Source organism: Vidua chalybeata, chromosome 6 (assembly GCF_026979565.1).
Source record: "Vidua chalybeata isolate OUT-0048 chromosome 6, bVidCha1 merged haplotype, whole genome shotgun sequence".
NCBI lineage: Eukaryota > Metazoa > Chordata > Aves > Passeriformes > Viduidae > Vidua > Vidua chalybeata.
The window spans coordinates 3,396,446-3,417,825 of NC_071535.1; the positions used below are offsets into that span (position 1 = coordinate 3,396,446).

A 21,380-nucleotide genomic window follows, 5' to 3' on the forward strand; every position below is an offset into this window, starting at 1 on the left:
TCCAAAGGATAACATTTTGCTTTAATGTTTCAGAGACAATGGACTGGTGAGCAGTACAACAGGGTCTGTACATCCTTTACATATTTACACACGGGGTGTAGTTAAAGCTCCTGCGTTTGGACAATGCTGACATTCCAAAAAAACGCACTGAGATTTACAACAGCAAAAAAATGGGAACAAAATCCAAGGCCACGAGTAGAGAGAGGTATGTTTTAAGGACTACAGGTCACATGGAAATAAAAAACAGTGGTGGTGCAACGTGAACTTTATCCTGAATAGAGATAAGTGGTTAAAACACAACTTTTTTTGGTGCCTCAGGACCAAGACAGTGTTTTACAGAGACTTAATTTCCAAACTAAAGCAAGGAAAGAGAAATAAATGTAGTGGTGTGTGCCCCTTTGGTCCTCAAAATCTCCTTCCAGTCGAGCTAAAAAGAGAGGTTTACTGCCAACTTCGGGCAAGAAAGATTTAAGGCTTTTCAGCTGGATATTTGTAACATACTGAACTGAAAACTTTGTTTTCAGGAAAACAAATGCCATGGAGCTGGTGTGGCTTAGCAATGTGCAGCACAGCTTGTTTACACCAGAGACAAACACTGGTACAGCACCTAATCCTAGGACAGAGGATGCTATAAAAGATTATTCCCATAATGCTGTGAAGGTGCTCAAAGTAAAATCAGTGTAATTAAACAGATGAGCTTGTTCTCCTTGAAAAAGCTCTTCAGGCCCAATCTGACCAGACACGATTTTCATTTTGCTTCCAGCTGGAGCAAGAGGGAGGAATGTTGGTGAGATGGAGCTGGCCAGAGCAGGAGCTGCCCTTGAGGTTCATGGACAGGACATCTTGGGTTGATGTCCAGCAAAGCAGAGAGAGCCCTGGGAACCTGTGGGCATCCACCCCCCTGGCTGACATCTGTTTTGCAAGCTCGGTGTGAGGAGGGTGGTTTTCATTTGTGCCTCATCTTTTCCCAATTAAGAGTTACAAAACACCCATTAAAATGGTAACAAAGCAGAAGTTCAGCCAAGTCCAGCTGGACTGAAACTTTTTGAACCAATTCTGCCACTTACAGAGGTTGCCACATACACAGGGAAAAAAAATGTGGTTTGATTCTTTCTGGTGGCCCTGGAAATGCTTTTCTCAGCTGCTCTTACGAAATGAGAGCTGTTGTCATTCCAGGTTACTCTGCCCTGAAATAACCCAAGCTGTCAGCAGGGAGGGGAGGTACCATGTGCTCTGCTCAGGATTTCATGCTCACCTTTGGTCCAACATTGGAAATGGAAACCTTGGAATGCTTGCAAATCTTCATTTCCACATTATCAGGCTAATTTTAGCTTCTCGGTCTAACCCGTGGAAATCCAAGAAGGAAAGCTCAAGACATAAATATCATTAAAAACCTCTTTGGATACCTCAGTACCCTGCAGACAGACTCTGCAGGGTTTTTTCCTCTCCTCTGTTAAATTTTCCTTAAAAACAGTAAGAAACTGACAGTTCAAGTGGTCAGACACTCTGAGGCACAGAGAAGAAGGTGCATAAACCCCTTTGTACTGAGAGAGGGCTGTGCCCCAAATAATTCAGAAGTTAATTTCCTGCCTGTTAAGAGGATAGGCAATATGGAGTTTACACATTTCTCAAACAAAACAAAACCAAAAAAATACACAGAAAAGGAAGGTTAATACTAGCAAGAATATAAAACACACCAGAGGTAACAATTCAGAGGTATAACACACATATCCAGGTACTGAAACAGCCACTGCAGGACTTGCAACAAAACATAGTCCAATAATTCAGGACAATCCCAATCCTACAATGATCCACATCCTTTCAGGTGTTTCCTGTGCTGCTCCACATTTATTCTAATAAACACAACTATTTCATAAATATCCACTTCACTCCTGAGCCCCGCTTCTCTCCTGACAGATGGACATTCTGCATTATGGATGGAAAAACATTTCCAAACTCCTATTTGTGGCTTGTAACTCTGTGACATCAGCATCCGTGGAAATCCAGGAGGAGCCTCCCTCATCCCACCTTTCCCATTTGCCACCAGAAGCCTTTCACTGCACAAAGACTACGACAACAATTCACGACGATTTAGTTTAGAGCTGGGACGTGGGAACAAGGACAGACAGCGACACGGGACAGAACAATCCAGAGTGCATCCAGAGGGTAACACAGTTTCAGCTCCTGATGAGCGTCAGGAATTCTTCACGGGTCTTTGGATCTTCCCGGAATACCCCCAGCATTGTGCTGGTTACTGTTTTACTGTTCATTTTCTGCACCCCACGCATTACCATGCACATATGCCTAGGAGAAACCAGAGGGGAGTCAGTGCATCAGGAACACTCCTGGGGAAGGGGAAATCCCACAGGGAGAGATGTTTCTTACATGGTCACATTCAATTCCACAAAACCTCCACCACCAGAAAGGGCATCAGCAGCACCTCAGCTGTGGAAGAGTCACATCCTCAGCCACTGAGCTCTGCCTTCTCTCCTCTGATCCCAGGAAAATCCCACCTTCCCAAGGTGCATTCTGGTCACAGGGACATGCCTGCTGCTGGTCCCAAGCTCTGCACTGCTCGAGGAGGCAGAAGGAGCACAGGGTGCAGTGGGGACAGCTCCTTACTGCCACATCTCCACAGAGGATCAGGCAGTGCTCGCTTTAAATGGCTCCAGCACATCTGGATTATTAATTTTTTATTACTACTAGTAATATGTTATTATTAATAGGGTTGCTATTGTTGTTATTACTAATCCCTCTGCCTGATAAGCAAGCATAGCACACAGCTACCACAGCCAAAGGGGCAACATGCACCAGCCCTGCAGCACAGGGATCCCACAGAGACAAGATCCCACCCATGGAACATCTGGGATCACACAGAGCCAGGATCCTACCCATGGAACTCCTGGGATCACACAGAGCTGGGATCCCACCCATGGAACATCTGGGATCACACAGAGCCGGGATCCCACCCATGGAACTCCTGGGATCCCACTCTGGAACTCCTGGGATCGCACCCTTGAAACACCTGGGATCCCACCCCTGGAACACCTGGGATCACACAGAGCCAGGATCCCACCCATGGAACTCCTGGGATCCCACCCCTGGAACTCCTGGGATCACACAAAGCCAGGATCCCACTCCTGGAACTCCTGGGATCCCACCCATGGAACTCCTGGGATCCCACCCCTGGAACTCCTGGGATCACACAAAGCCAGGATCCCACCCCTGGAACTCCTGGGACCCCAGCCCTGGAACTCCTGGGATCCCACCCCTGGCACCCCTGGATCCCACCCCTGGCACCCCTGGATCCCACCCCTGGCACCCCTGGATCCCACCCCTGGATCCCACCCCTGGCACCCCTGGATCCCACCCCTGGATCCCACCCCTGGCATCACTCACGTAGCTTCCACGACGACGCCGACCCCGGCGGGCTGTAAGGCTTCTGTGATGGCGATTGCGATTTGTTTGGTAAGGCGTTCCTGGACTGAGGGAACAACAGGGAATTCAGACTCCCAGAATCCCAGACTGGTTTGGGTTGGAAGGGACATTAAGGCTCATCTCATTTCAAACCCCCCACCATGGGCAAGGACACCTTCCACTAGACCAGGTTGCTCCGAGCCCCATCCATCCTCTTTTCCATTTGTATCCTGGAACAGACCTTTTATTTTCTTGTTTATATTTGGAGCCATTTTGCATTCCATCTCTCCAGCCACAATTTGTTCTAACAGCTCCTCCATTTCCTATTTTGCAAGAGGATTTTCTTGCCTCTCTGCTCTGTTTCAGCTTTTAATGTGTTTGTTCCCAACGTTACTGCTGCACCATTTATTCCACACGCCCAATTTCTCTTCTTAGGGAAAGGAAACAGAAATAAAAAATGAGCTTTGTCCTGCAAACCTTTACTTCCTGCAGCTCTAGCAGCCTCTATTCACCAGCCTGGTGGTCACTGAGACTTTTCTTGCCAGGACCAGACCAAATTTAACAAAGGCAGCAGGTTCAGCCCAACCCAAGGCTGGACCTGCAGCTTCCTCTCCCTCCCAGGGGCAGGAGGCAGCTCTTGCTCCATTGCCTCAGACAAGGATTCCTGAGGGCATCTCTCCAAATCTCTGCAGGAGAGCTCATCCCCAGCAGCATCCAACTGGTTTAGTTATTCCTGGCAGCTCTACCTGGAGCACATTCATCCTTGGAATCAGTTCCAGCCTCCATTTAGTTTCCTAGGCAGAAGTTACCTTCACTGGGAATGCAGGGGCTAAAAACAATAGCATAACCTCTTCAAGAAGCATTTTTCTCCCCTCTTAAACTCCACATCTACAGTCCACCCCCAATCACCAGCCCCCTGCACTGACTAGGAGAGGAGTCCACAAAACAAACACCAAATTTCGTGTTTACCTTGTAATCTTCTACTGTATATTTCCACGATCCTAAAGGAGAAAGGAAAAAGACAATATTGCAGTTATTCCCATCTGGCCATTGATCTTCACAATTAATTTGATGGTGTCAAAAGAGACCCCAGTGCTGATCTGGGTAAACCCATGGCTGCCATGCATTCCTCACGGACTTCCCTTGGCACATCCCTGTGCTGAGTGAGAGGTTCCCCCCACCTGCTGCACCAGGGACTACTTTAGGGCAAACCAGTCACTTCTCCTCTGGTCTCCTTCTGCTGGTTTGGAATTCCTTCTATTCCCATCCACCTACATCACACAGTTGTGGGGGAATTCATGTCCAAAGTCTCCCTGAACCCTAATTCCTGAACATTTCCCTGTGCTTCAGACTGGACCAAATGCTGCCTTAAGGTCAGCTCAAATAATGGATGCCCAGAATGCTGAAATTGAGCAAGAAATGTTTGGGATTCTTGCATTTAACCACAAATTTAGCTGAGAACAATGAGACAGAATTGGTCTTATTTAAAACAGAATCTCTCCACCCACCCATATCTCACCCCATCCTTAACATTTCAGCGCAGGGATCACCTTAATGGTCCCCTCCAATACAACTTCAATTTTAAGCCATTGGTGGGCAGTGGAAGTGACACTTAATGACAGCTCTAGAATCCACACATTTAAGAAAATCCATATAATTGCTCTGTAACTCCAGGGGCTGTTCATGCCAGCTTCAAATGCTTAATTACACTTCAAGTGGCCACAAAAAGGAGCAAGCTTTGATACCTGTCTGGTCACACCAGACAAAAGCCAGACACTGGCAGCCTCAAGCATCACTTACAAGAATCATCCCTGGCAATGAGACTCTCCTGCTGTTTTTGAGAGGGAATTAAATGCACAAACTTCCCTCCAGCAATGAAATGGTTGTGTTACAGCATAAAACAAAGCAGCACAATATTTAGATTAACTATATGGGTAGGAAACATGCTCAGATACTGCACAGAAGGAGTCCTAACAGGGTGTTTATGTAAAAACAGTTGTTTGAAAGAGCATTTTCAAGCCTGAACTTAAAACCCAGAGAAAGATGTTTGTTTACTGAATACAGGTCATCCACAACTACAGAAACTCACCACAGAAGACTAATCCTATTATGAAAGATTAGGCCTAGAGCACCAGCAGCCTCCCAAATCTTTGCTTGAACACTGGTTGCATTATATAGGGCACGATTTGGCCCCCCAACCTCTTCATGGCAAGCACTCAAAAGTGAGAACATTTTGTTATACAAGAATCTAATCTTTTCATTATTGCAGTATATGGGAGTTTCACCCTCACTTTAGAAAGAGGCAAGGTTTAGCCTTTGAGCACAGTGCAGGAAGCCTTGCACATATTGATGCAGGTTGCCATTCTGAGGATAAATAGTAGGAAAATTGTATCTTTCCAGCACCGTGCTGCCACTTGCATTTAAAAATAAAAAAAAAAAATTCTATGAAAAGCATTTTGAGCTCCTTTTTACAGCTGCAGTCAAGAGAGAAATAGAGACCAAAGCAAGCATAAACCAGTGGATGCACATTCCAAATGTGATCCTTGATCCTGCATTGGAGCCCTGCAGAAATGAAACCACGTGCTAAGGACAGTCTCCTCAGGAAGGATGGATTCTCTTCAGAAATCCAACTCCAAAAACCACCACCAACAAACCCCCCAGCCCTGCACCACTTAAAGACCCACCCAAAACCCAACACAAGCCATGGGATGCCACACACATCCCCAGGCATGAGCAGCTAACAGAAGATGAAGACTTTTGCCCAGCAGCTGCAGTCCTGACAGCTCAGAACTCCAGCCTACAATTCCAGCATCTCCTACAGCCACAAAAAAAAAAAAAAAAAAAAAAAAAAAGCAGGAGAAAATCTACACATTGAACCCTTTCCAGCCTTTTAATCAGAGCAAAGCCCACCCCTAAAAGCACTGCTGGGGGTAGGGTATGAGGCTACAGAGCAGAGATGTGACCTCCAAGGATCCTTCCACTTCCAAACCCAACTCCCTGATGTGCAAGCAGAGCACAGAACAGATCTGGCTCACCTTAGGGCATTTTGTTGTGATATCCTACACATTTCTTACCTGCTAAGAAAACCCAGCAGGCAGGCAGATTTGCAGGGCTAATTTCTCATTAGTGTTACTGGAACTACAGCAGGATTAACAGGCCCATCAGGGAAAGCAAGATCTATGTGGTCTTTCTGGGCTTCAGCCAAATTTTTAGGTTTGTTTCTCAAAAAGGGACCCTTCCACTCTGATCCCAAATAATCTGCTTACTGAAGGGATCTACCATCCTCTTCCTCATCAGCAGGAGAAAATGTCACCTAATAACTAAGAGTCAGTGCTGAGGAAAAAAGCTATTTTACATAATAAACGGATTTCTCAAGTGTATCACAATTGCTTTGTTTCTTAGGCTGAACTTTATCTATAAAATCTACCCCACAGCACTCTCAGCAAGTTTTCAGTGAAAGAAAGAAATGCCACATTTTTCTGAAGAGTCAGCTAAGAGATGAAAGCTTTCGATTGAATTTATATCCATAAAATGTGTTCATTTACAGTTTGGAAGTTTTCCGATTTTTGTTCTTATTAGTCAGTTTATACCCAAGTGGTAAAGAGCTGGAAATTCTCACTGGGTTTTTTTTGTGGCCTGCCTTAGAACAGAACAAAATTCTCTTGTTCTTTGCCTCAGAGCTCCCTGGAGACCCCAGTGCTCTGGGGGAACCTACAAAAGCATTAGGGCTCTGCTGCAGCCACAGCTGAGAATTAACACACAGCTCCAAGACTTATCTGTCCTCTCCACACAAATAAAACAATGCTGAGGATTGGTCTAAATCCAAATCCAGGACACAAAGTGGGCTGAGCTTTAGAGGGAGAGGAGATGAAAAAGATTAGCACAGCTAGCACAGCCTGGAATCCTTTTTACAAATTAGCATCACTTTCATTAGAACACTTACCTAGCAAGCTTGCTGAGGCCAAGCACTTGTTTGTTGGGGAGATAACCAATGTGTACCTAGACAGGGGAGAACAACCATTAACAGCAGCAAAACCACCCTTAAAGGGCATGTGAAACTCATGCACAGGCAATGAGATGTGCACTTGCCCCAGAATGAGCCCTGGGACAGCCCAGAAGTCTCAGCATGTGGGAGGAACATGGCACCATGCAAGCCTGGGGAATTGTGGAGCTGGGGCTGTGAATATCTCATGAGGCCCTGGTGAAGAACAGGTGAGTTTTTCTGAAGGGGAGAAAAGTCACAGCTCTTCAAGGGTCAAGGCTTATGTTCCAAGTCTCAGGGATGCTACAGAACACTGCTGCATTTGGGTACAAAGGCAGTCTATTACTCAGCACAGCACTATTTGTCTAAAACAAACATGCTTTTCTTTCAAGACCTTAAATGGATTTAGGGAGCGGAAGGAAGAGGGACTGTGTTCTACTTCCAGTGAAAGTTCTGGTGGCAAGAAGTACTTTGCTACCAAAAATCAGGCTGCACTTCCTGATTTGATTATTCTCCTTGTTTTAGTATCATAGATCACTGGTGATTAACTCAGCTTCCATCCTGCTCAAATATGGATTTGCTGAACACGTACTTGAACTAAATTGGAAGAATTTTAGCAGAAAAGTGCTCAGATATGAAGGGAAGGACATTTAGCTCCTTGTTTTCAGAAATCCACTGAATTCCAGTGGGTTTGCAGTTATAACAGATTATAAGCCAGTCCTTGTGCCACTGTACCAGAGACTTGAAAAATTAGCCAAAATACAGCAGGGGAGTGTCAGTGGGGGATTCTGGCTTTGCCTGGAGGCCCCATCTCAGAATCCTGTGCTGCTGTACCTGCAGTAGAGGTACCACAGTGCACCTGATTACCTGGCTAACTTGCTCATTCCTACCCCTTCTGTTAGGCAATCAACCCACTGACACCTGAAAAGACATGAAACATTTCAGACAAAGTGAGAGACACAACTTAGAAATAAGCTTTGAACCCTGTTCCCCATATTTTTGCAGATTTCTTGATTTCCTTTAAGATAGAATTGCAAGTGCAAGACCTACAGGTCAGTGTTTGCAACCTGGTTGGTGCACCCAGCAGGGCAATGGTTAATCTGAATATTTAGAGCCATACCAAGCCATTTTGTAGGACGAGTCGGTGTTTGTGAGGAGATTTCTCCAAACCACACAGGCTAAACAGCTGGATGTAAAAAAATATGCACACATTGCCACAGGAGTAATGGGGAGAATATACACAGTACACCCAACCAGGAGTAACAGGCACAACAAAAAGCTTGCACAGAAAAAGGAGTTACCCTGTTCTCCAGTATAAAACACTAACAGCAAGAAAAGAAAGCAGACAAACCTGAATTGACTCAACTAAATAAACAGCTGGTTTCTGTTCATGTATTTTATTATTGGGAGACAATTTGCTTGGAACATATGTGACACTGATTGAATTTTATAGACAAGACAAGCACGTGGTGCTCTAGGACCTGTGAGCACTTTGTGGTAACAGATGGCTCAAGCTAAGCTCCATCCTTCTGTGCTGATAAGGGAGTGAGGAAGAGGCTGAGATGTGCAGCTCCCACTCAGAACTCTTCATCACCTCTACAGTGGTTAACTGGAGACATTTTATTTTCTTAAAGTTGTTGGCACTACAATTCCAACACCCTCTGAAGCACCAGTTAAGCACAGCCAGTTTTGGCCACCCTCTCCCTGCCTCGGCTCACATAATTAAGGCAGGGCTGCTAATGAGTTTGTTCCACTCACAGGGGGTTTCAGAGAGATGAATGTGCTCTGGATAGCTCTGAGCCAGGAGCTAAATCCATGACAGAGCCAGTGTGCAGGGTGAGCTGGTTTAATATCGAGATGTCTGCCCTCAAGGCTTGCTGCTGCTTCATGGAGAAAAGCTTTGATATGAAATGTCAGAAACCATTAGATTACTTAGACTAGGAAAGGTTGAGCATTATATTTCAGGAGCTTAAATTCAAATAAAACCTCACATTAAGGAGACCTTCCTTATTTGTATTCTGAAGATTAAACTTCTAGAACTGTAGCCGTAAGCAGCAAGTACTTACAGCCTTAAAAGCTTTGTAGCTACAGCTGCAAAGTCTTTTACATGTACTTAAGGTCTTTTACTGTGCATTCCCACATTTGTTCTGTGAGGGAGAGTTACCTTTCCAACAAATGGAACGAGGTGATGCTCACACAATGAGAACATGTCTATGTCCTTCACAATTACCATCTCATCATGGTCTTCGTCAAAGATGGCGTCGTTCAGGACATCTGAAATCAAACATTTGCGTTAAAAATAAACCCAAAAAGCACGGCAGGCTCTTCCAGCCAGGGCCTGAGAAAGCTTGTAGCAAGGACAGAACGCTCTCAGGGTTATAGACTTTAGGGTTAAGGTCTGGGTGGGAAGTAAGGAGTAACACCATAAGCACGTTTTGGTTTGCCTACGATCCCGCGTTTGCCCCGGTGTCACGCTGCCTACGTGCTGCACCAGAAGTCAGCCTGGAGTGTTTTATTTAACTAATGAATTAGAACAGGGTTAGAGCAGGTCTGGTCTCTGCAGAATTACTGACGTCTAAAGAGCAATTAACAGCTGCCAAAGAGAGCACCCTGGGCTTCCATCGGTGCTTCCACAAGCAAAGCCGGCCTGAGGTCAGGGAAAACCTAAGCCATCAAACTGCTTCCTCCAAACACTTTAACACCAGCATTGCTGTCTCCAAGAAGGCTTTGCATGCAAATTTCATCCTGCAGCACGCCGGGCAGCAGCTCTTTAGGTACACACAGAAGTCAGATGCACATCTGGGGAGAGATTTGCTGCCCTGATCTGAAACGGGCAGGCACATCCACACTCCAGCCTATTTCTGCACCTCAGAGTTAGCAGAAAAATGAGGTGCAGAAAACCCCACAGAGACGGAAGGGAGAAGAGACAGCTCAGTAAGAAATGGAATATGACACCTAGCTAATCTCAGAGCTCAGCAGAATGGATCCTCAGTTGATTTTCCACTTTCAGCAGCCCCTTGACAAATCCCCAAACAACCCTGGCACATCAGTCTCCATAAAGATTGCAAGCACCTGAACCATGCTCAGAGATCTTAAAAGTAGAATAGTCCCAAGTCAGGAAACCAGGTCTTTTGAAGAACAAGAGAGAAAAGTTGTGTATGAAGGAGAAACTTGCAGGGAGAGAACCAGCTGTACAGGTGGGCTAACAGGAACAAGAGCTCTGCAAAGAAGTTCAGCTGGAAGCCACACGGGCTCCTTGGAGTTACTTCCAGGAAAGCAGAGTCCCACACAGCACAGCCAGACCAGGGCACTCAGGGACTGCCCTGCATTCACCACGGAGCACCTGCAGGGGTGGTGACACAAATCCAGGGGTGGTGGTGACACAAATCCAGCAGAGGTGTCTGCTCTGCTTGCCTTGGTGCCTTCCCCAGCACATCCAGCTAATGGCCACATCTGCTGCCGATAAGGGATCATCCTCATGGAGCATTTTAATTTCCTGCCTGCTATCAGCAGTGCACAGGTAACCCTGGAAACTGCGCACAAGGCGTTCCGCCTGCGACACGGGCTCTTTCCTGAGGAGGGCTGGCAACCTGCAAGGCAGCCAGGATGAATCCCACAAGGGTTTGGAGCGGGTCAGAGAGCATGAAAAAGGCCAGGGAACAACTCTGTGGAGGCACATGATTGTCTTCTTCGAATTTCTGGGTCTGGCTTACACCAAGCACTGCTGGAGAGGATTTTGACTGCATGGGCAGCATCGTGCAGTTGTGTAATTATGAATTCTGCCAGGCAAAGGGAGAACCCAAAACAGAGGATCTGAACAGGCTCATGGGAGAGGGAAGGGGAGGCAGAGCAGCTGTCTGGGTTCTGAGCTCCCTTCTGCAGCCGTGCCATTTCCGCAGCAGAAAGGCAAACAGTGGTTGCACAAAACCTGCTGTCGTGGCCAGAGTTATTAAAACAAAATCCAAACAGATCCACGAAGCATCTCCAGAGTGACTGCTGCTGTTATTAGACCCCCAGCTCAGCTCATACCAGCCTCACCAGGAGCATATCAGAGCCTGATGTCAGATATGGATTTACGTCAGCGCACGAGCAAAGCAGATTGTTCAGAACAGCCAGAAATGGCCAAATTCTCATTAAGAGTCCTGGTGTGTGACACAGAGCAGGGCCAGAGCTACAACAGAAGGTACTTCACTCATGAAGCCTCATATCCATGAGCATATAGATGCATATACACACTCATTAACATACAAAATATATATTAGTAGATCCTTACAAACTTTCTCTCACAGCTGTGTTGTATCATGGAGACAGCTCAGCCAAAGAGAAGTTTTAGTGACCTCAGAAGTACCACACAGGCAACTCCAGGATCAAAAGGCATCCTGCAACCTTCTCATGGCCAAAGCAATCAAACAGGAGCACAAAGGGCATCCACCCTTCTTGCACATCTCCTCTTTATGCCACAGCCCACAGTGCAGGCAACGCCCCCGCACAACCAGGGGAGTTTTGGAGGTAAGAAAACAGATCTGCACGTCAAGAATGCAGCCACAGAGCTGTGAGGTGCTTCACACTTCTTGTTTATAGTGCTCTTGCCATTTTTGCACCTTTCATTTATTTCATATTAGCAGCAAGTTGCAGCCAGGTCACAGAGAACACCTGCAGCTGCGCCTGCAGAGAGATGTGCTGATTTTGTCAGCACCAGCTACTCCTTGAGAAGAAGGGCCCCACAAAGGAAGAAACCAGCTCAGTGTTAGGCCCTTCAAAAACTCCTCCAAAATTGCCAGGTGATACAAGGGCACAAAGGTAAAACCAAGTGTGAGGCTGAAGGCCACCACCTGGGTAAATGGCCGTGGTCTCGAGTGGCCATTCACCCCTACTCTGCTCCAGTCCCTCCTGCTCACACTTCACAAGTCTCTCTTCCAGAAAATCAGCACAGCTTGAAGCCTGCCCATCCCTACACCTCCCCCTTTGGAGCTCAAGCCCGGTGTTGACAAAAGCAGGGTGAGCAGAGCATCTTTTCACAGCTGCTTCTACCTGTGTCCCACTGCAGCAGTTGTTGGCAGTAATTACACAGGAGACACTTCTCTGGCAGAGACCCAAACACCTTGTGCAGGGAGGCAACACCATTTCATCTAAATTTGTCAGGGTTTTTTAGAGGTTTTTTTTATTTTTTTCTGTTTTTTTTCCATTTGCAATAGCATCAAACAGGGCTCATAAAAGCTCAGCCTGTGTGTTGCAGCACATGTTCTAGAAAATTTAACAGAGCTGAAAGAATAGGAGGGGAAACAGCCTCAGACTAACCAGGCCAGAAGCAAAGCTGGGGACAAATTTTTGCCCCTTTTCCCATTCTTTTAGTCTACCTACCAGACCATGCTGCCTGCTTCACTAGTTTGATTTCATGGTTTGTACAGTCAGGGTGCTCTCTGAATTATTCCAGCTGACTTTTCCTTCAGCCAAAAGTTCAGTTCCTGGTGCAAAAACTTCAGTGGGCTGTTGAAACTAAACAGTCAGCTGTGCTGCAAGTTAACTCCTGAAACAGAGCAGAATTAATTTGCCCTTTATCCTCAAAAAGAGTTGATAAAATGAAAAATCAGAACTGGATGAAGACCGAATGAGAAAGACCTTTCAGGATTTTGCGTCAGAGCTCAGCAAAGATACCTGTTGCTATAGAAACTATTTGCATGGCTTTAATGTGACACAGGAAAGCAAAAGCACCTCTGGCAACCAGAGAAGGCAGAGCCCACCCAGCATAGGCTCAGGAGGTGAAGGGGATGAAGGATGGCAGCACTGCAGCAGCCTCACAGCACTCCAGAGCTGCCTTTTTCACTGTGCCTGGGAGTCAAGTGATGCAGGCTGCTCTCCCCAGGAGTTTAAGCACTTCCCCGTGGTGTTAAGTTGCCTCACAGCTCCAATTTAAGTGCAGGTTGCTCAGTGCCAGCAGGATCAAGGCAGCCTCAGGAACTCCCTGACACTGCTGCTGGAGCTCATCCATCCTGGCAGGGACAAAAGGCACAAGGTTCTCCTGACACCCATTTCACAGCGGGCTGTCCCCACTGTCCCTTGCTCTCCACGGTGACCCCCAAGTGCCCCAAGTTGCCCCAGGCAGGGCAGGAATGGGCTCAGGCCAAGGCAGGATGACATCCTGTGGGACAAGCCACACTTCACCAGCTGGAACAAACTAAAGCACTGGCTGAGCTCAGACACCTCCAGAACACAGAGTTGCACCCAAGGGACTGGACCTCACATGAACCAGGAGGGTGCTCCAGAAGAGCAGAGCCATGAGCCAGCCAAGGCTAACAGGTCTTTAAGGCAGAACCACCTGGGGAATGCTGGCAGATATTTCTGATTGTCCTTCTCAGAGCTCCTCCCCAGCTGAGGACAGATGTAACTGGCAGCAGGAGACACGAGTTAACAGCTGAATGTGTGGCAGGGAAACCAGCAGACTGCAGGGTCAGGATGAAATCTGGAAGGAAACTGCTGTAAAAACCTCTCAGCTACTGCTGGGTAAGCAGTAAAATGTAAAGTCAAACCTGACTTCGTTTTTCATTATTCATGTGATGACATCACAGGTAACTGTAGTTAGGGAAAAGATTCCAGACAAGCAACAAGAAAATTATTGCAGCCTTTGAGTATGAAAAAGGCACCAGGAATTTATTATTCATACAGAGAGCCAGGCTATAAAAACATTAAGGTAAAGGGCTTGTACTGCTGCAGAAAGTTAATGACTTCAGGTTGCTAAGAAAGGGGAGGCTCTGGGTATGTCATTTGCTTCAAGAAGTCTTGAAGAGCTCTAGAAAGAGGCACAGCCTGAGATGCCACATGACTGCTTGAATAGAGTTCAAAAGGTGCTGCGAAATGAACGCTTGTGGTAACACACCTTCCTAGCAGGAACCAGGAGAAACCTTAGACACAAAAGAATTTACAACTTTCTGGCTACTGTTTCAGATTTCACCACCAAAACTCTAGAAACAGACACTCAGACAGGAGCATTTGCTTCAGAAGCAAAGCTGAATGCCTCAGTTACCAGAAGGGAGGTGAACCAGACGTGTGACTCAAGGGACATTTCATAGAAGCAAAGATAAAGGAGCAGCATTATTGCTGTTCAGCTAATTCTGGCCGTGATTTGTACAGATTTGTTTGTTTTCCTGTGAGATACCCTCCATGTTGCAGTGAGGCTGGAGCCTATTCATAACAGATCAGCTACTGCAGACAGATGAAGGCAAGATTAGGTTCTAGAAGTTGTCCTCTGCCAGGAGGTTTATTAATGTGAGGGAAAGCAGCGTTATGGAGATGCTCATTAAAATGTATCAGGACTTCAATAACCATTTCAATGTCCCATGTCACAGAAGGTGCTCATCCACACTTCTTTCTGAAACTGAAACAAAGGAAAAATCAAAGACAAAACACTTTGGAAGAGCAACATGAAAGATCAGAAGCCTGCAACAGTTCAGATCCAAGAGGTTACAATATTTAATGAATTCCTGACAAAACCCAGCCAAGCTTAGTGTTACTTGAGCATTAATGGGAAGGGGAAATGATCCAGGAAAGTCCCAGTTCCCAGAAATTTCACTGTATTTAGTGTGAGTTCCAGCATGGTAGGCTTCCCTTATGTGGGAGCAGAGGTTGAAGAAACCCCAAAAACCTCTCTCTGAACAACCCTGTATTTCCCACCCTCTGGTTTACCAGAACCCAGCCCTGGCTGGAGCACAGCAACGCTGAGGTTTCAGCTGTTAATAGATCACGGTGCTGCATCCATGTCCTCATGGATGAGCCAGCAGCACCTCGATTCCAGGAAAGCACAGCACCTCCCCAGCTCCTAGCAAAGGGCAGTGCTGCTGATCAAACAGCCTTGTTTGCTTAAGGCACTGTGTGTTTTGACACAGCAATGCTTAGCACCTCAGCACAGCAAACCCAGCAGGCTGGAAAAATTTAGGAGCTTACACCACTGTTGTCCTCTATAAAAATATCAAATCCACACAGACTAGAAGAAAAGATTATCAAGGTTGAATTTTTTCACCCCTCAGTGTAGGAAAAGCATATAAACTAATGAGTGAGGAAATGACCCAGTGAGTTTTTTGCTTTGAACTAAAAGCTGCCCAGCAGAGTCACTTGGCTTGCAGGCAGATAACACACAGCCTTTCAAACCAGAGAGGTCCAGGAAGCAAAGTTATCCCCTCCCAGTATTTCTGATTTTCATTTCCCTGTTAAACACACTGAGAGGGCAGGTGAACCTGCCAACGTGCCCGAGAGCTGCCATGCTCACATGAACAAAGGCTGGGAGACTTCCCTGGCAGCAGCTCCCACCAACACCAGCGAGCCCAGTTTGGTGAACAAGTTTTGCTTTGAGTGTTTGTGGCTGATGAGGACAACTTAACTTCCTCCTGCAGATACAGGCAGCTCGTTCAACCCTGTGCCTAATGTTTCCTGCAGGATTACGCAACCCAAACCAACTCATTTGTGATTCACCTTTCAAAGGCAGAAGCATTGACACCCTTTCTGTAGCTTACCAATTGCTTGGGTCTGAAACCTTCAGCTTCAGTTGAGAGTTAGCGCTGTCTGCAACCTTGTATTTCCATTTATTCACTCATTTACTGCCTTTGCACACACTTGTGCTTTGTAGTATTTATTATTAGACCCTCAGACAGCACCTCTGAGCACGCCATGAAGCCTTTAGTAAAAGGAGGGACAAGGTTTCACTTTTGTTAGGCAGGTAGCTGCCTGAACCAGCTCTCAAAAAGCTAAAGGCACCTGGCTCTCACAGCCCTGCTGTTAGCCCTCAGCAGCCAAGGGGGCTATTCTGAAATACAATTTACACCCAGAAATAGGAATCTGATAGATCTGACCCTGGAAAAGAACTCGTGTTCTTGGATGCTGGCTCAGAAGCACTGCATGAAATTGGAAGTTACTTTTTTGGTGACTTTCCTACTCTGCCATCCTTACCAACACACTGAGAGGTTTCTGCTGCAACAGCTGCCAGTCTACACCAGTGCTCCAGTGTCTGCACTGAGTGCCAGGATTTTTAATCTGGTCCCCAGGTGGATTTTATTTGAAATCACTAGAGGCGTTCTTGCCAAGTGTGATGACTGGTACTACAGAAGTGGGAGCAGCACATTTGAATACACGCTGTCAATGAAAGAGGTTGAGGCCTTTAGTAAAGCCAGGATTAATAAATGACAATCTGGAATTAACAGAAAGAGCCAGATACAGATATTTAACAAGCAAACTCTACTAATGGCCCTGACACACAACACTGAGCAGCTGCAGAACACAGATAGCAGAGATGAATAGAGGGTAAGGCAGGAACAGTCACTCTGCACTGCTGAAAACAAGGGAGGAAATACACAGAGTAGAAGCTGGAAAGCAGAATCAGCTTCTCTGCTGCTCACAAATCTGAATGGAGAGACAGAATTTAGGTGTTGTCTTCCCTGCAATACTACGAAGTTCAGCTATGGGAAATATAAGCATACAAATACAATCAGGTGTCATGGAAGCAAAGCGACAACACCCAGCACAGGAGATCAAATGGCAGCACACTGAACCATGCTCCAAGTGTATTATGTTCTCAGACACACAGAAACCAAAAAGCTCATGGAATGGTTTGGGCTGGAAGGGATCCTCAAAGGCCATCTAGTCCAACCCCCTGCAATAACAGCGAGGGAGGTGAAAGTCAAGCACACCAAACACAGACCTGGCAGTGCACAGCAACTTTACACTCTCCAGGAGGGAACGGAGCTGGGGAAGGGGCTGGAGCCCCAGGAGAGGCTCAGGGAGCTGGGAAGGGGCTCAGCCTGAAGAAAAGGAGGCTCAGGGGGGACCCTGTGGCTCTGCACAGCTCCTGACAGGAGGGGACAGCCGGGGGGGTCGGGCTCTGCTCCAGGGAACAGGGACAGGAGAAGAGGGAACAGCCACAAGTTGTGCCAAGGGAGGTTTAGATTGGATATTAGGGAAAATATCTTCACTGAAAGGGTGACCAGGCATTGGCACAGGCTGCTCAGGGCAAGGGTGGAGTCCCCATCCCTGAAGGGATTTCAAATCCATGTGGATGTGGCACTTGGGGACAGGGATCAGTGGTGGCCTTGCCAGTGCTGGGGGAATGATTGGACTCGATCTTAGAGGGCTTCTCCAACCTAAACAATTTTATAATTTGGGTGTATATCCATTACATCTTCCTTTGTTTTCCTTTATGGAAAAATGAAAACTCCATCAGATGTTAATTGCTTTCCCCCTGCCTCCCCAGGGCAGGTGCTGCAGCAGACGAGGTCACAGGGCTGATTTTAAAGCCTGTCCCTGTTCTGACATTCACTGCCCTGGCTCACCTGTGTCACTCCCTCCTGGCTGTACACTCTGGCAGCACCTCCACGCCCTGGCAGGGTCTGTGAGCTCTGCAGGGACCCGCTGCAGAACACTTTGCCTCTGGCCATGTGGCTGTACAACCACCACCACCACCGAGCTTTTACCTGAGGAACCTTTCTTGGGAGAATGGAACTTGCAGCTGTCGTAAGAGCCCCTCATCTTCTGCCTGTTGCAGGGATAAAATGGAAACACTCCTCAAAACACACCCTGCAGATCCCTGCTTTAACCTCTGCCTACCCAGACAGCTCCACAGAGGGAGCTGAATAAGCTGAAAAAAAGAAAAAAAAACGAAAAAAAACCTGAGAAACCAAGAGGTCAGGGCTGTTTCTTGTCAGGTTTTTGGGGTTTGGGCTTGTTTTGGTTCATTTTCCTTTTCACAAGCCACTTGCTGGTCCAGTTCACAGCCTGGCCAGGCAGAGAGCTGGATTAGTATAACCAAGGGAACAGCACAGGATGCTGCAGCAGAGACAGCAGCAGTCCCAAAGCTACTCTTGTGCCCAAATATTCTGTAGTTGTTGGCTCTAGGGTTCACCAGGTATTTAAAACTCTGTAAGAAGAATTTACTCATATTGACTCTCCTAACAAACTCTTCATCCACCACTTGCTTTGCTATCTGCTGTGGGCTTGTCCTTCAGCTGCAGCTCTTCCTTCTGTTTGGCTGGGAAGAGTGAGAAATGTGGAAGCTGAGCATCCTGCAAGAAGTGGTGAGTAGATGGAAATTAAAAGTATTCTCCACCTGACACAGGAAGCAATGTTAGTGTCACAGCTTCACAAGGTTTCCTAAAAAGAAAGAAGCAGTCCAGGAGTAGAGCACGAGCAGTGACATTTTCTATCCTTGGGTATAACACAGCTCTCTCCCATGGATAACCAGAGAAGGGGAATATCAGAACTACTCTGCTTAATTAAATGAATGCGAGAGATTAGAAGACTCCAGAGATCCCGCCTTGGAGCAGAAAAAAAGCTTTTAAAATAACATGTGCATACAAAACTGGCAGCAAGATAAGAGAGGACTTAAGAAGGGCAGCAACCTCATCCAGGTTCAGCACAGAAATTCGTGCTCAAATTATCACTGAAAACACTCCTTCTGCTAGAGCCTGGCAGGGTGACTGAGAGACCTCCTGTGTTTTACACAGCAGTAAAATGAGGAAAGTTAATCCCAGCAAACAAAAGATGAGACCTGATGAAACCTCACCTCGAACACACCGTGCAGCAGAACTGAGAGGAGCCAAAAACCTGGCTTGATCTGAAAGGCAGAACAACTTCCAAGGCAGAACTGCTGTTCTTGGGACACAACAGTGGCACAAGAGTTTAAGCTGGCCATGAGTAAGTGAATGCTGGAAGTTGTAGAAATCTGATTTCGAAAGAGCCAACAGCCAAGAAATAAAAAAGAAACTAAACGCAAAAACCAGCCTTTAAGTTGAAGCACAATGCACTTAGAAAAGGACTCTGATGTGCCAGCAGGAGCTCCCTGACTCCCTGATGCCATCAATCAGCACAGCTCAGCCTTTGCTTTCGGCTACAACATCCTGATGCAGCTCTGGGGCAGGCTCAGCACACCAGTGCTGCATTCCAGAGAGCGGAGCAGGAGCTGCTCCTTCCTCAGCCACACTCAGAGATCCGTGCTGACTCTGTTTGCATCCCTCACTGACAGGAACTCGCCTTTTACTGTAAGAAGGGGCAGAAAGGGGAATTCCCAAGCTCTCCAGGCTCTCTTTTACTGTTTGTACTGGGTCCAGTCCTTACTCAAGAGGCCGAGAAGAGAAAAAGTGTTGTAAAAAAACAAATTTTCCAGTATTTACCCTGCGTTGGAGCCATGAGTTGTTGATGAGAACATATCCCAGCCAATTCCTGTCCTCACACCCTCACCCAGCAAGCAGAGACACTCATCTGGGGCAGGGATGGGAACCTGGGATTCCTCTCCACACCTGCATTTGCTGCTGGGACCCTGAGATGGGGAAGGGATCTCCCTGTCCTCTTCCTTTCTCCTTACCTCTCTTCCTCAAGTTTCACTCCCACCTTTGAAAAACCTCACTTGATTAAAGCATCGGCAGAACAGGACTTTTCCTGAGAAAATTCAAACCCCTTCTGACTGCTAATCGAAGCAAATGTTCCCACCCTGTCTGAACACAGCCTCGCTCGGCCGGGGAGGGAGGGAGGAAGGAGGGAACCCACAAGTTCCTATGCCAGGGCTGGAAAAGTTCCCATCAGAAGAGAGAAAGCAAAAGCACTTGCTCTGCTCACCCAAGCGAGAGGTTTAGGACAGAATGGAAACTTCACCTGCACAGAGTTTAATTTAAAAATAAAAAAAAAAAAACAAAACAAAACAACGAGATATTTGGGGAGGGAGGGGACAGCGAGACACACAGGTGATAACAAGCGAGCACCGGCTGGGTGATGCGGTGACAGGGCAACGACGTCCTAAGAAATTCATCAATTCAAACTCCATCCCCGCAGCCCCGGGAGCGCTCCCTACCCGCGATGGTCTCCTGGTAGCCCTTGGTGAAGAACTGCATGGCGGTGGCCGCTCTCCAGGGCGTCTTGAGCAGCCCCTGTCTCTGCGGGTCCTCGCCCAGCGCCCGCAGGATGGAGGTGTAGGCGGCGGCCAGGCTGGGCAGGCTCAGCTCGTTGTCCTCCTCGCTGCGGGGCCGCTCTCCCCGCCACCCTTCCCCGCCGCTGCCGGTGCCGCTGCCCGGGGGGACGCGCGGCTTCTCCGCGGCCGCGGGCGGGGAGGGCGGCGGCCGCTCCTGCCGCGCGTACCCGTTCCAGCCCCGCGCCGCCTCCATGGGCCGCGCCGGGAGCGGGGCCCTGCGGCAGCCCGAGCCGTGCCCGAGCTCCGCAGCCCCCGGGCCGTCCCTGCCCGGCCCGAGCCGTCCCGGCCGCCGCCGCTTTTATCCCGCCCGCGCCGCCCCCATTGGCCGCCGCCAATGGCCGCGGTGCCGCCGCCGCTGCCGTGAGCTCGGCGGGAGGGGGCCGGGGGTGCCCGGGGTGGGGGTACGGCACAGGGGGGGATCCCCCCGGGCTGAGAGCTGGGTGGGGATAGCGGAGATGCGAGGGGACCCCCGGGTTGAGGTGCGCGCTGGGGGTGGAGGAGGCAGCCCGGGCTGGGGGGATCCGAGGGGATCCCCCGGGCTGAGAGCCTGGCTGGGGGTGCCGGGGGGTCCCTGGGCTGAGGCGTGGGCCGGGGGTACCCCGGGGCTGAGGATACCGGCGATCCCCGGGCTGCGAGTGCAGGGGGATCCGCGGGGATCCCTGGGCTGAGGGTACGGGGAGGATCCCTGGGCTGAGGGGTGTGCTGGGGGTACGGGGGTGCTCCTGGATCAGAGGGGATCCCCCCCGAGCTGAGATCCGGGCTGCGAGTGCAGGGGGATCCCCGGGCTGAGACTCTGGCTGAGGATACGGGGGGGATCTCTGGGCTGAGGATGGCCAGGGGCTGTGGGAGTGTCCCAAGAGATCTCCAAGATATGGGATCCTCTAGGATGAGGTGTGCGAGCAGCGGGGGAATGCCCTGGGCTGGGGCTATGGGAGGATCCAGGGTGATTCCCGGACTGAGACCTGGGCTGAGGGTCCAGAGGTTCGGGGAGGGAATCCCATGGACTGAGGTGTGCTGGGGTATGGAGGCATCACTGGGGCT

The 21,380-nt window shown here is 48.3% G+C and overlaps 1 protein-coding gene across 1 annotated transcript; it reads right to left on the reverse strand.

Moving 5' to 3' along the window:
* On the reverse strand, positions 1–20,590 carry GCH1 (GTP cyclohydrolase 1). The gene is made up of 6 exons (XM_053946231.1): positions 20,223–20,590; positions 9,564–9,673; positions 7,361–7,416; positions 4,387–4,418; positions 3,400–3,484; positions 1–2,304 (listed from the first exon to the last, which is right to left on the reverse strand). Exons 1-6 carry the CDS (start codon positions 20,530–20,532, stop codon positions 2,178–2,180), a joined length of 720 nt encoding a protein of 239 aa, XP_053802206.1. The 5' UTR covers positions 20,533–20,590; the 3' UTR covers positions 1–2,177.
* Positions 20,591–21,380: the final 790 nt, after the last annotated feature.

What these genes read in the sequence shown, in the direction of transcription:
- GCH1 (XM_053946231.1), bottom strand. Translation starts at nt 20,532, where the DNA reads ATGGAGGCGGCGCGGGGCTGGAACGGGTACGCGCGGCAGGAGCGGCCG. An exon ending in CTACCAGGAGACCATCGCGG is followed by an intron (nt 9,674 to 20,222) that starts GTAGGGAGCGCT and finishes GTTTGATTTCAG; the next exon opens with ATGTCCTGAACGACGCCATC. An exon ending in GGCGTCGTCGTGGAAGCTAC is followed by an intron (nt 2,305 to 3,399) that starts GTGAGTGATGCC and finishes GGTTTCTCCTAG; the next exon opens with GCATATGTGCATGGTAATGC.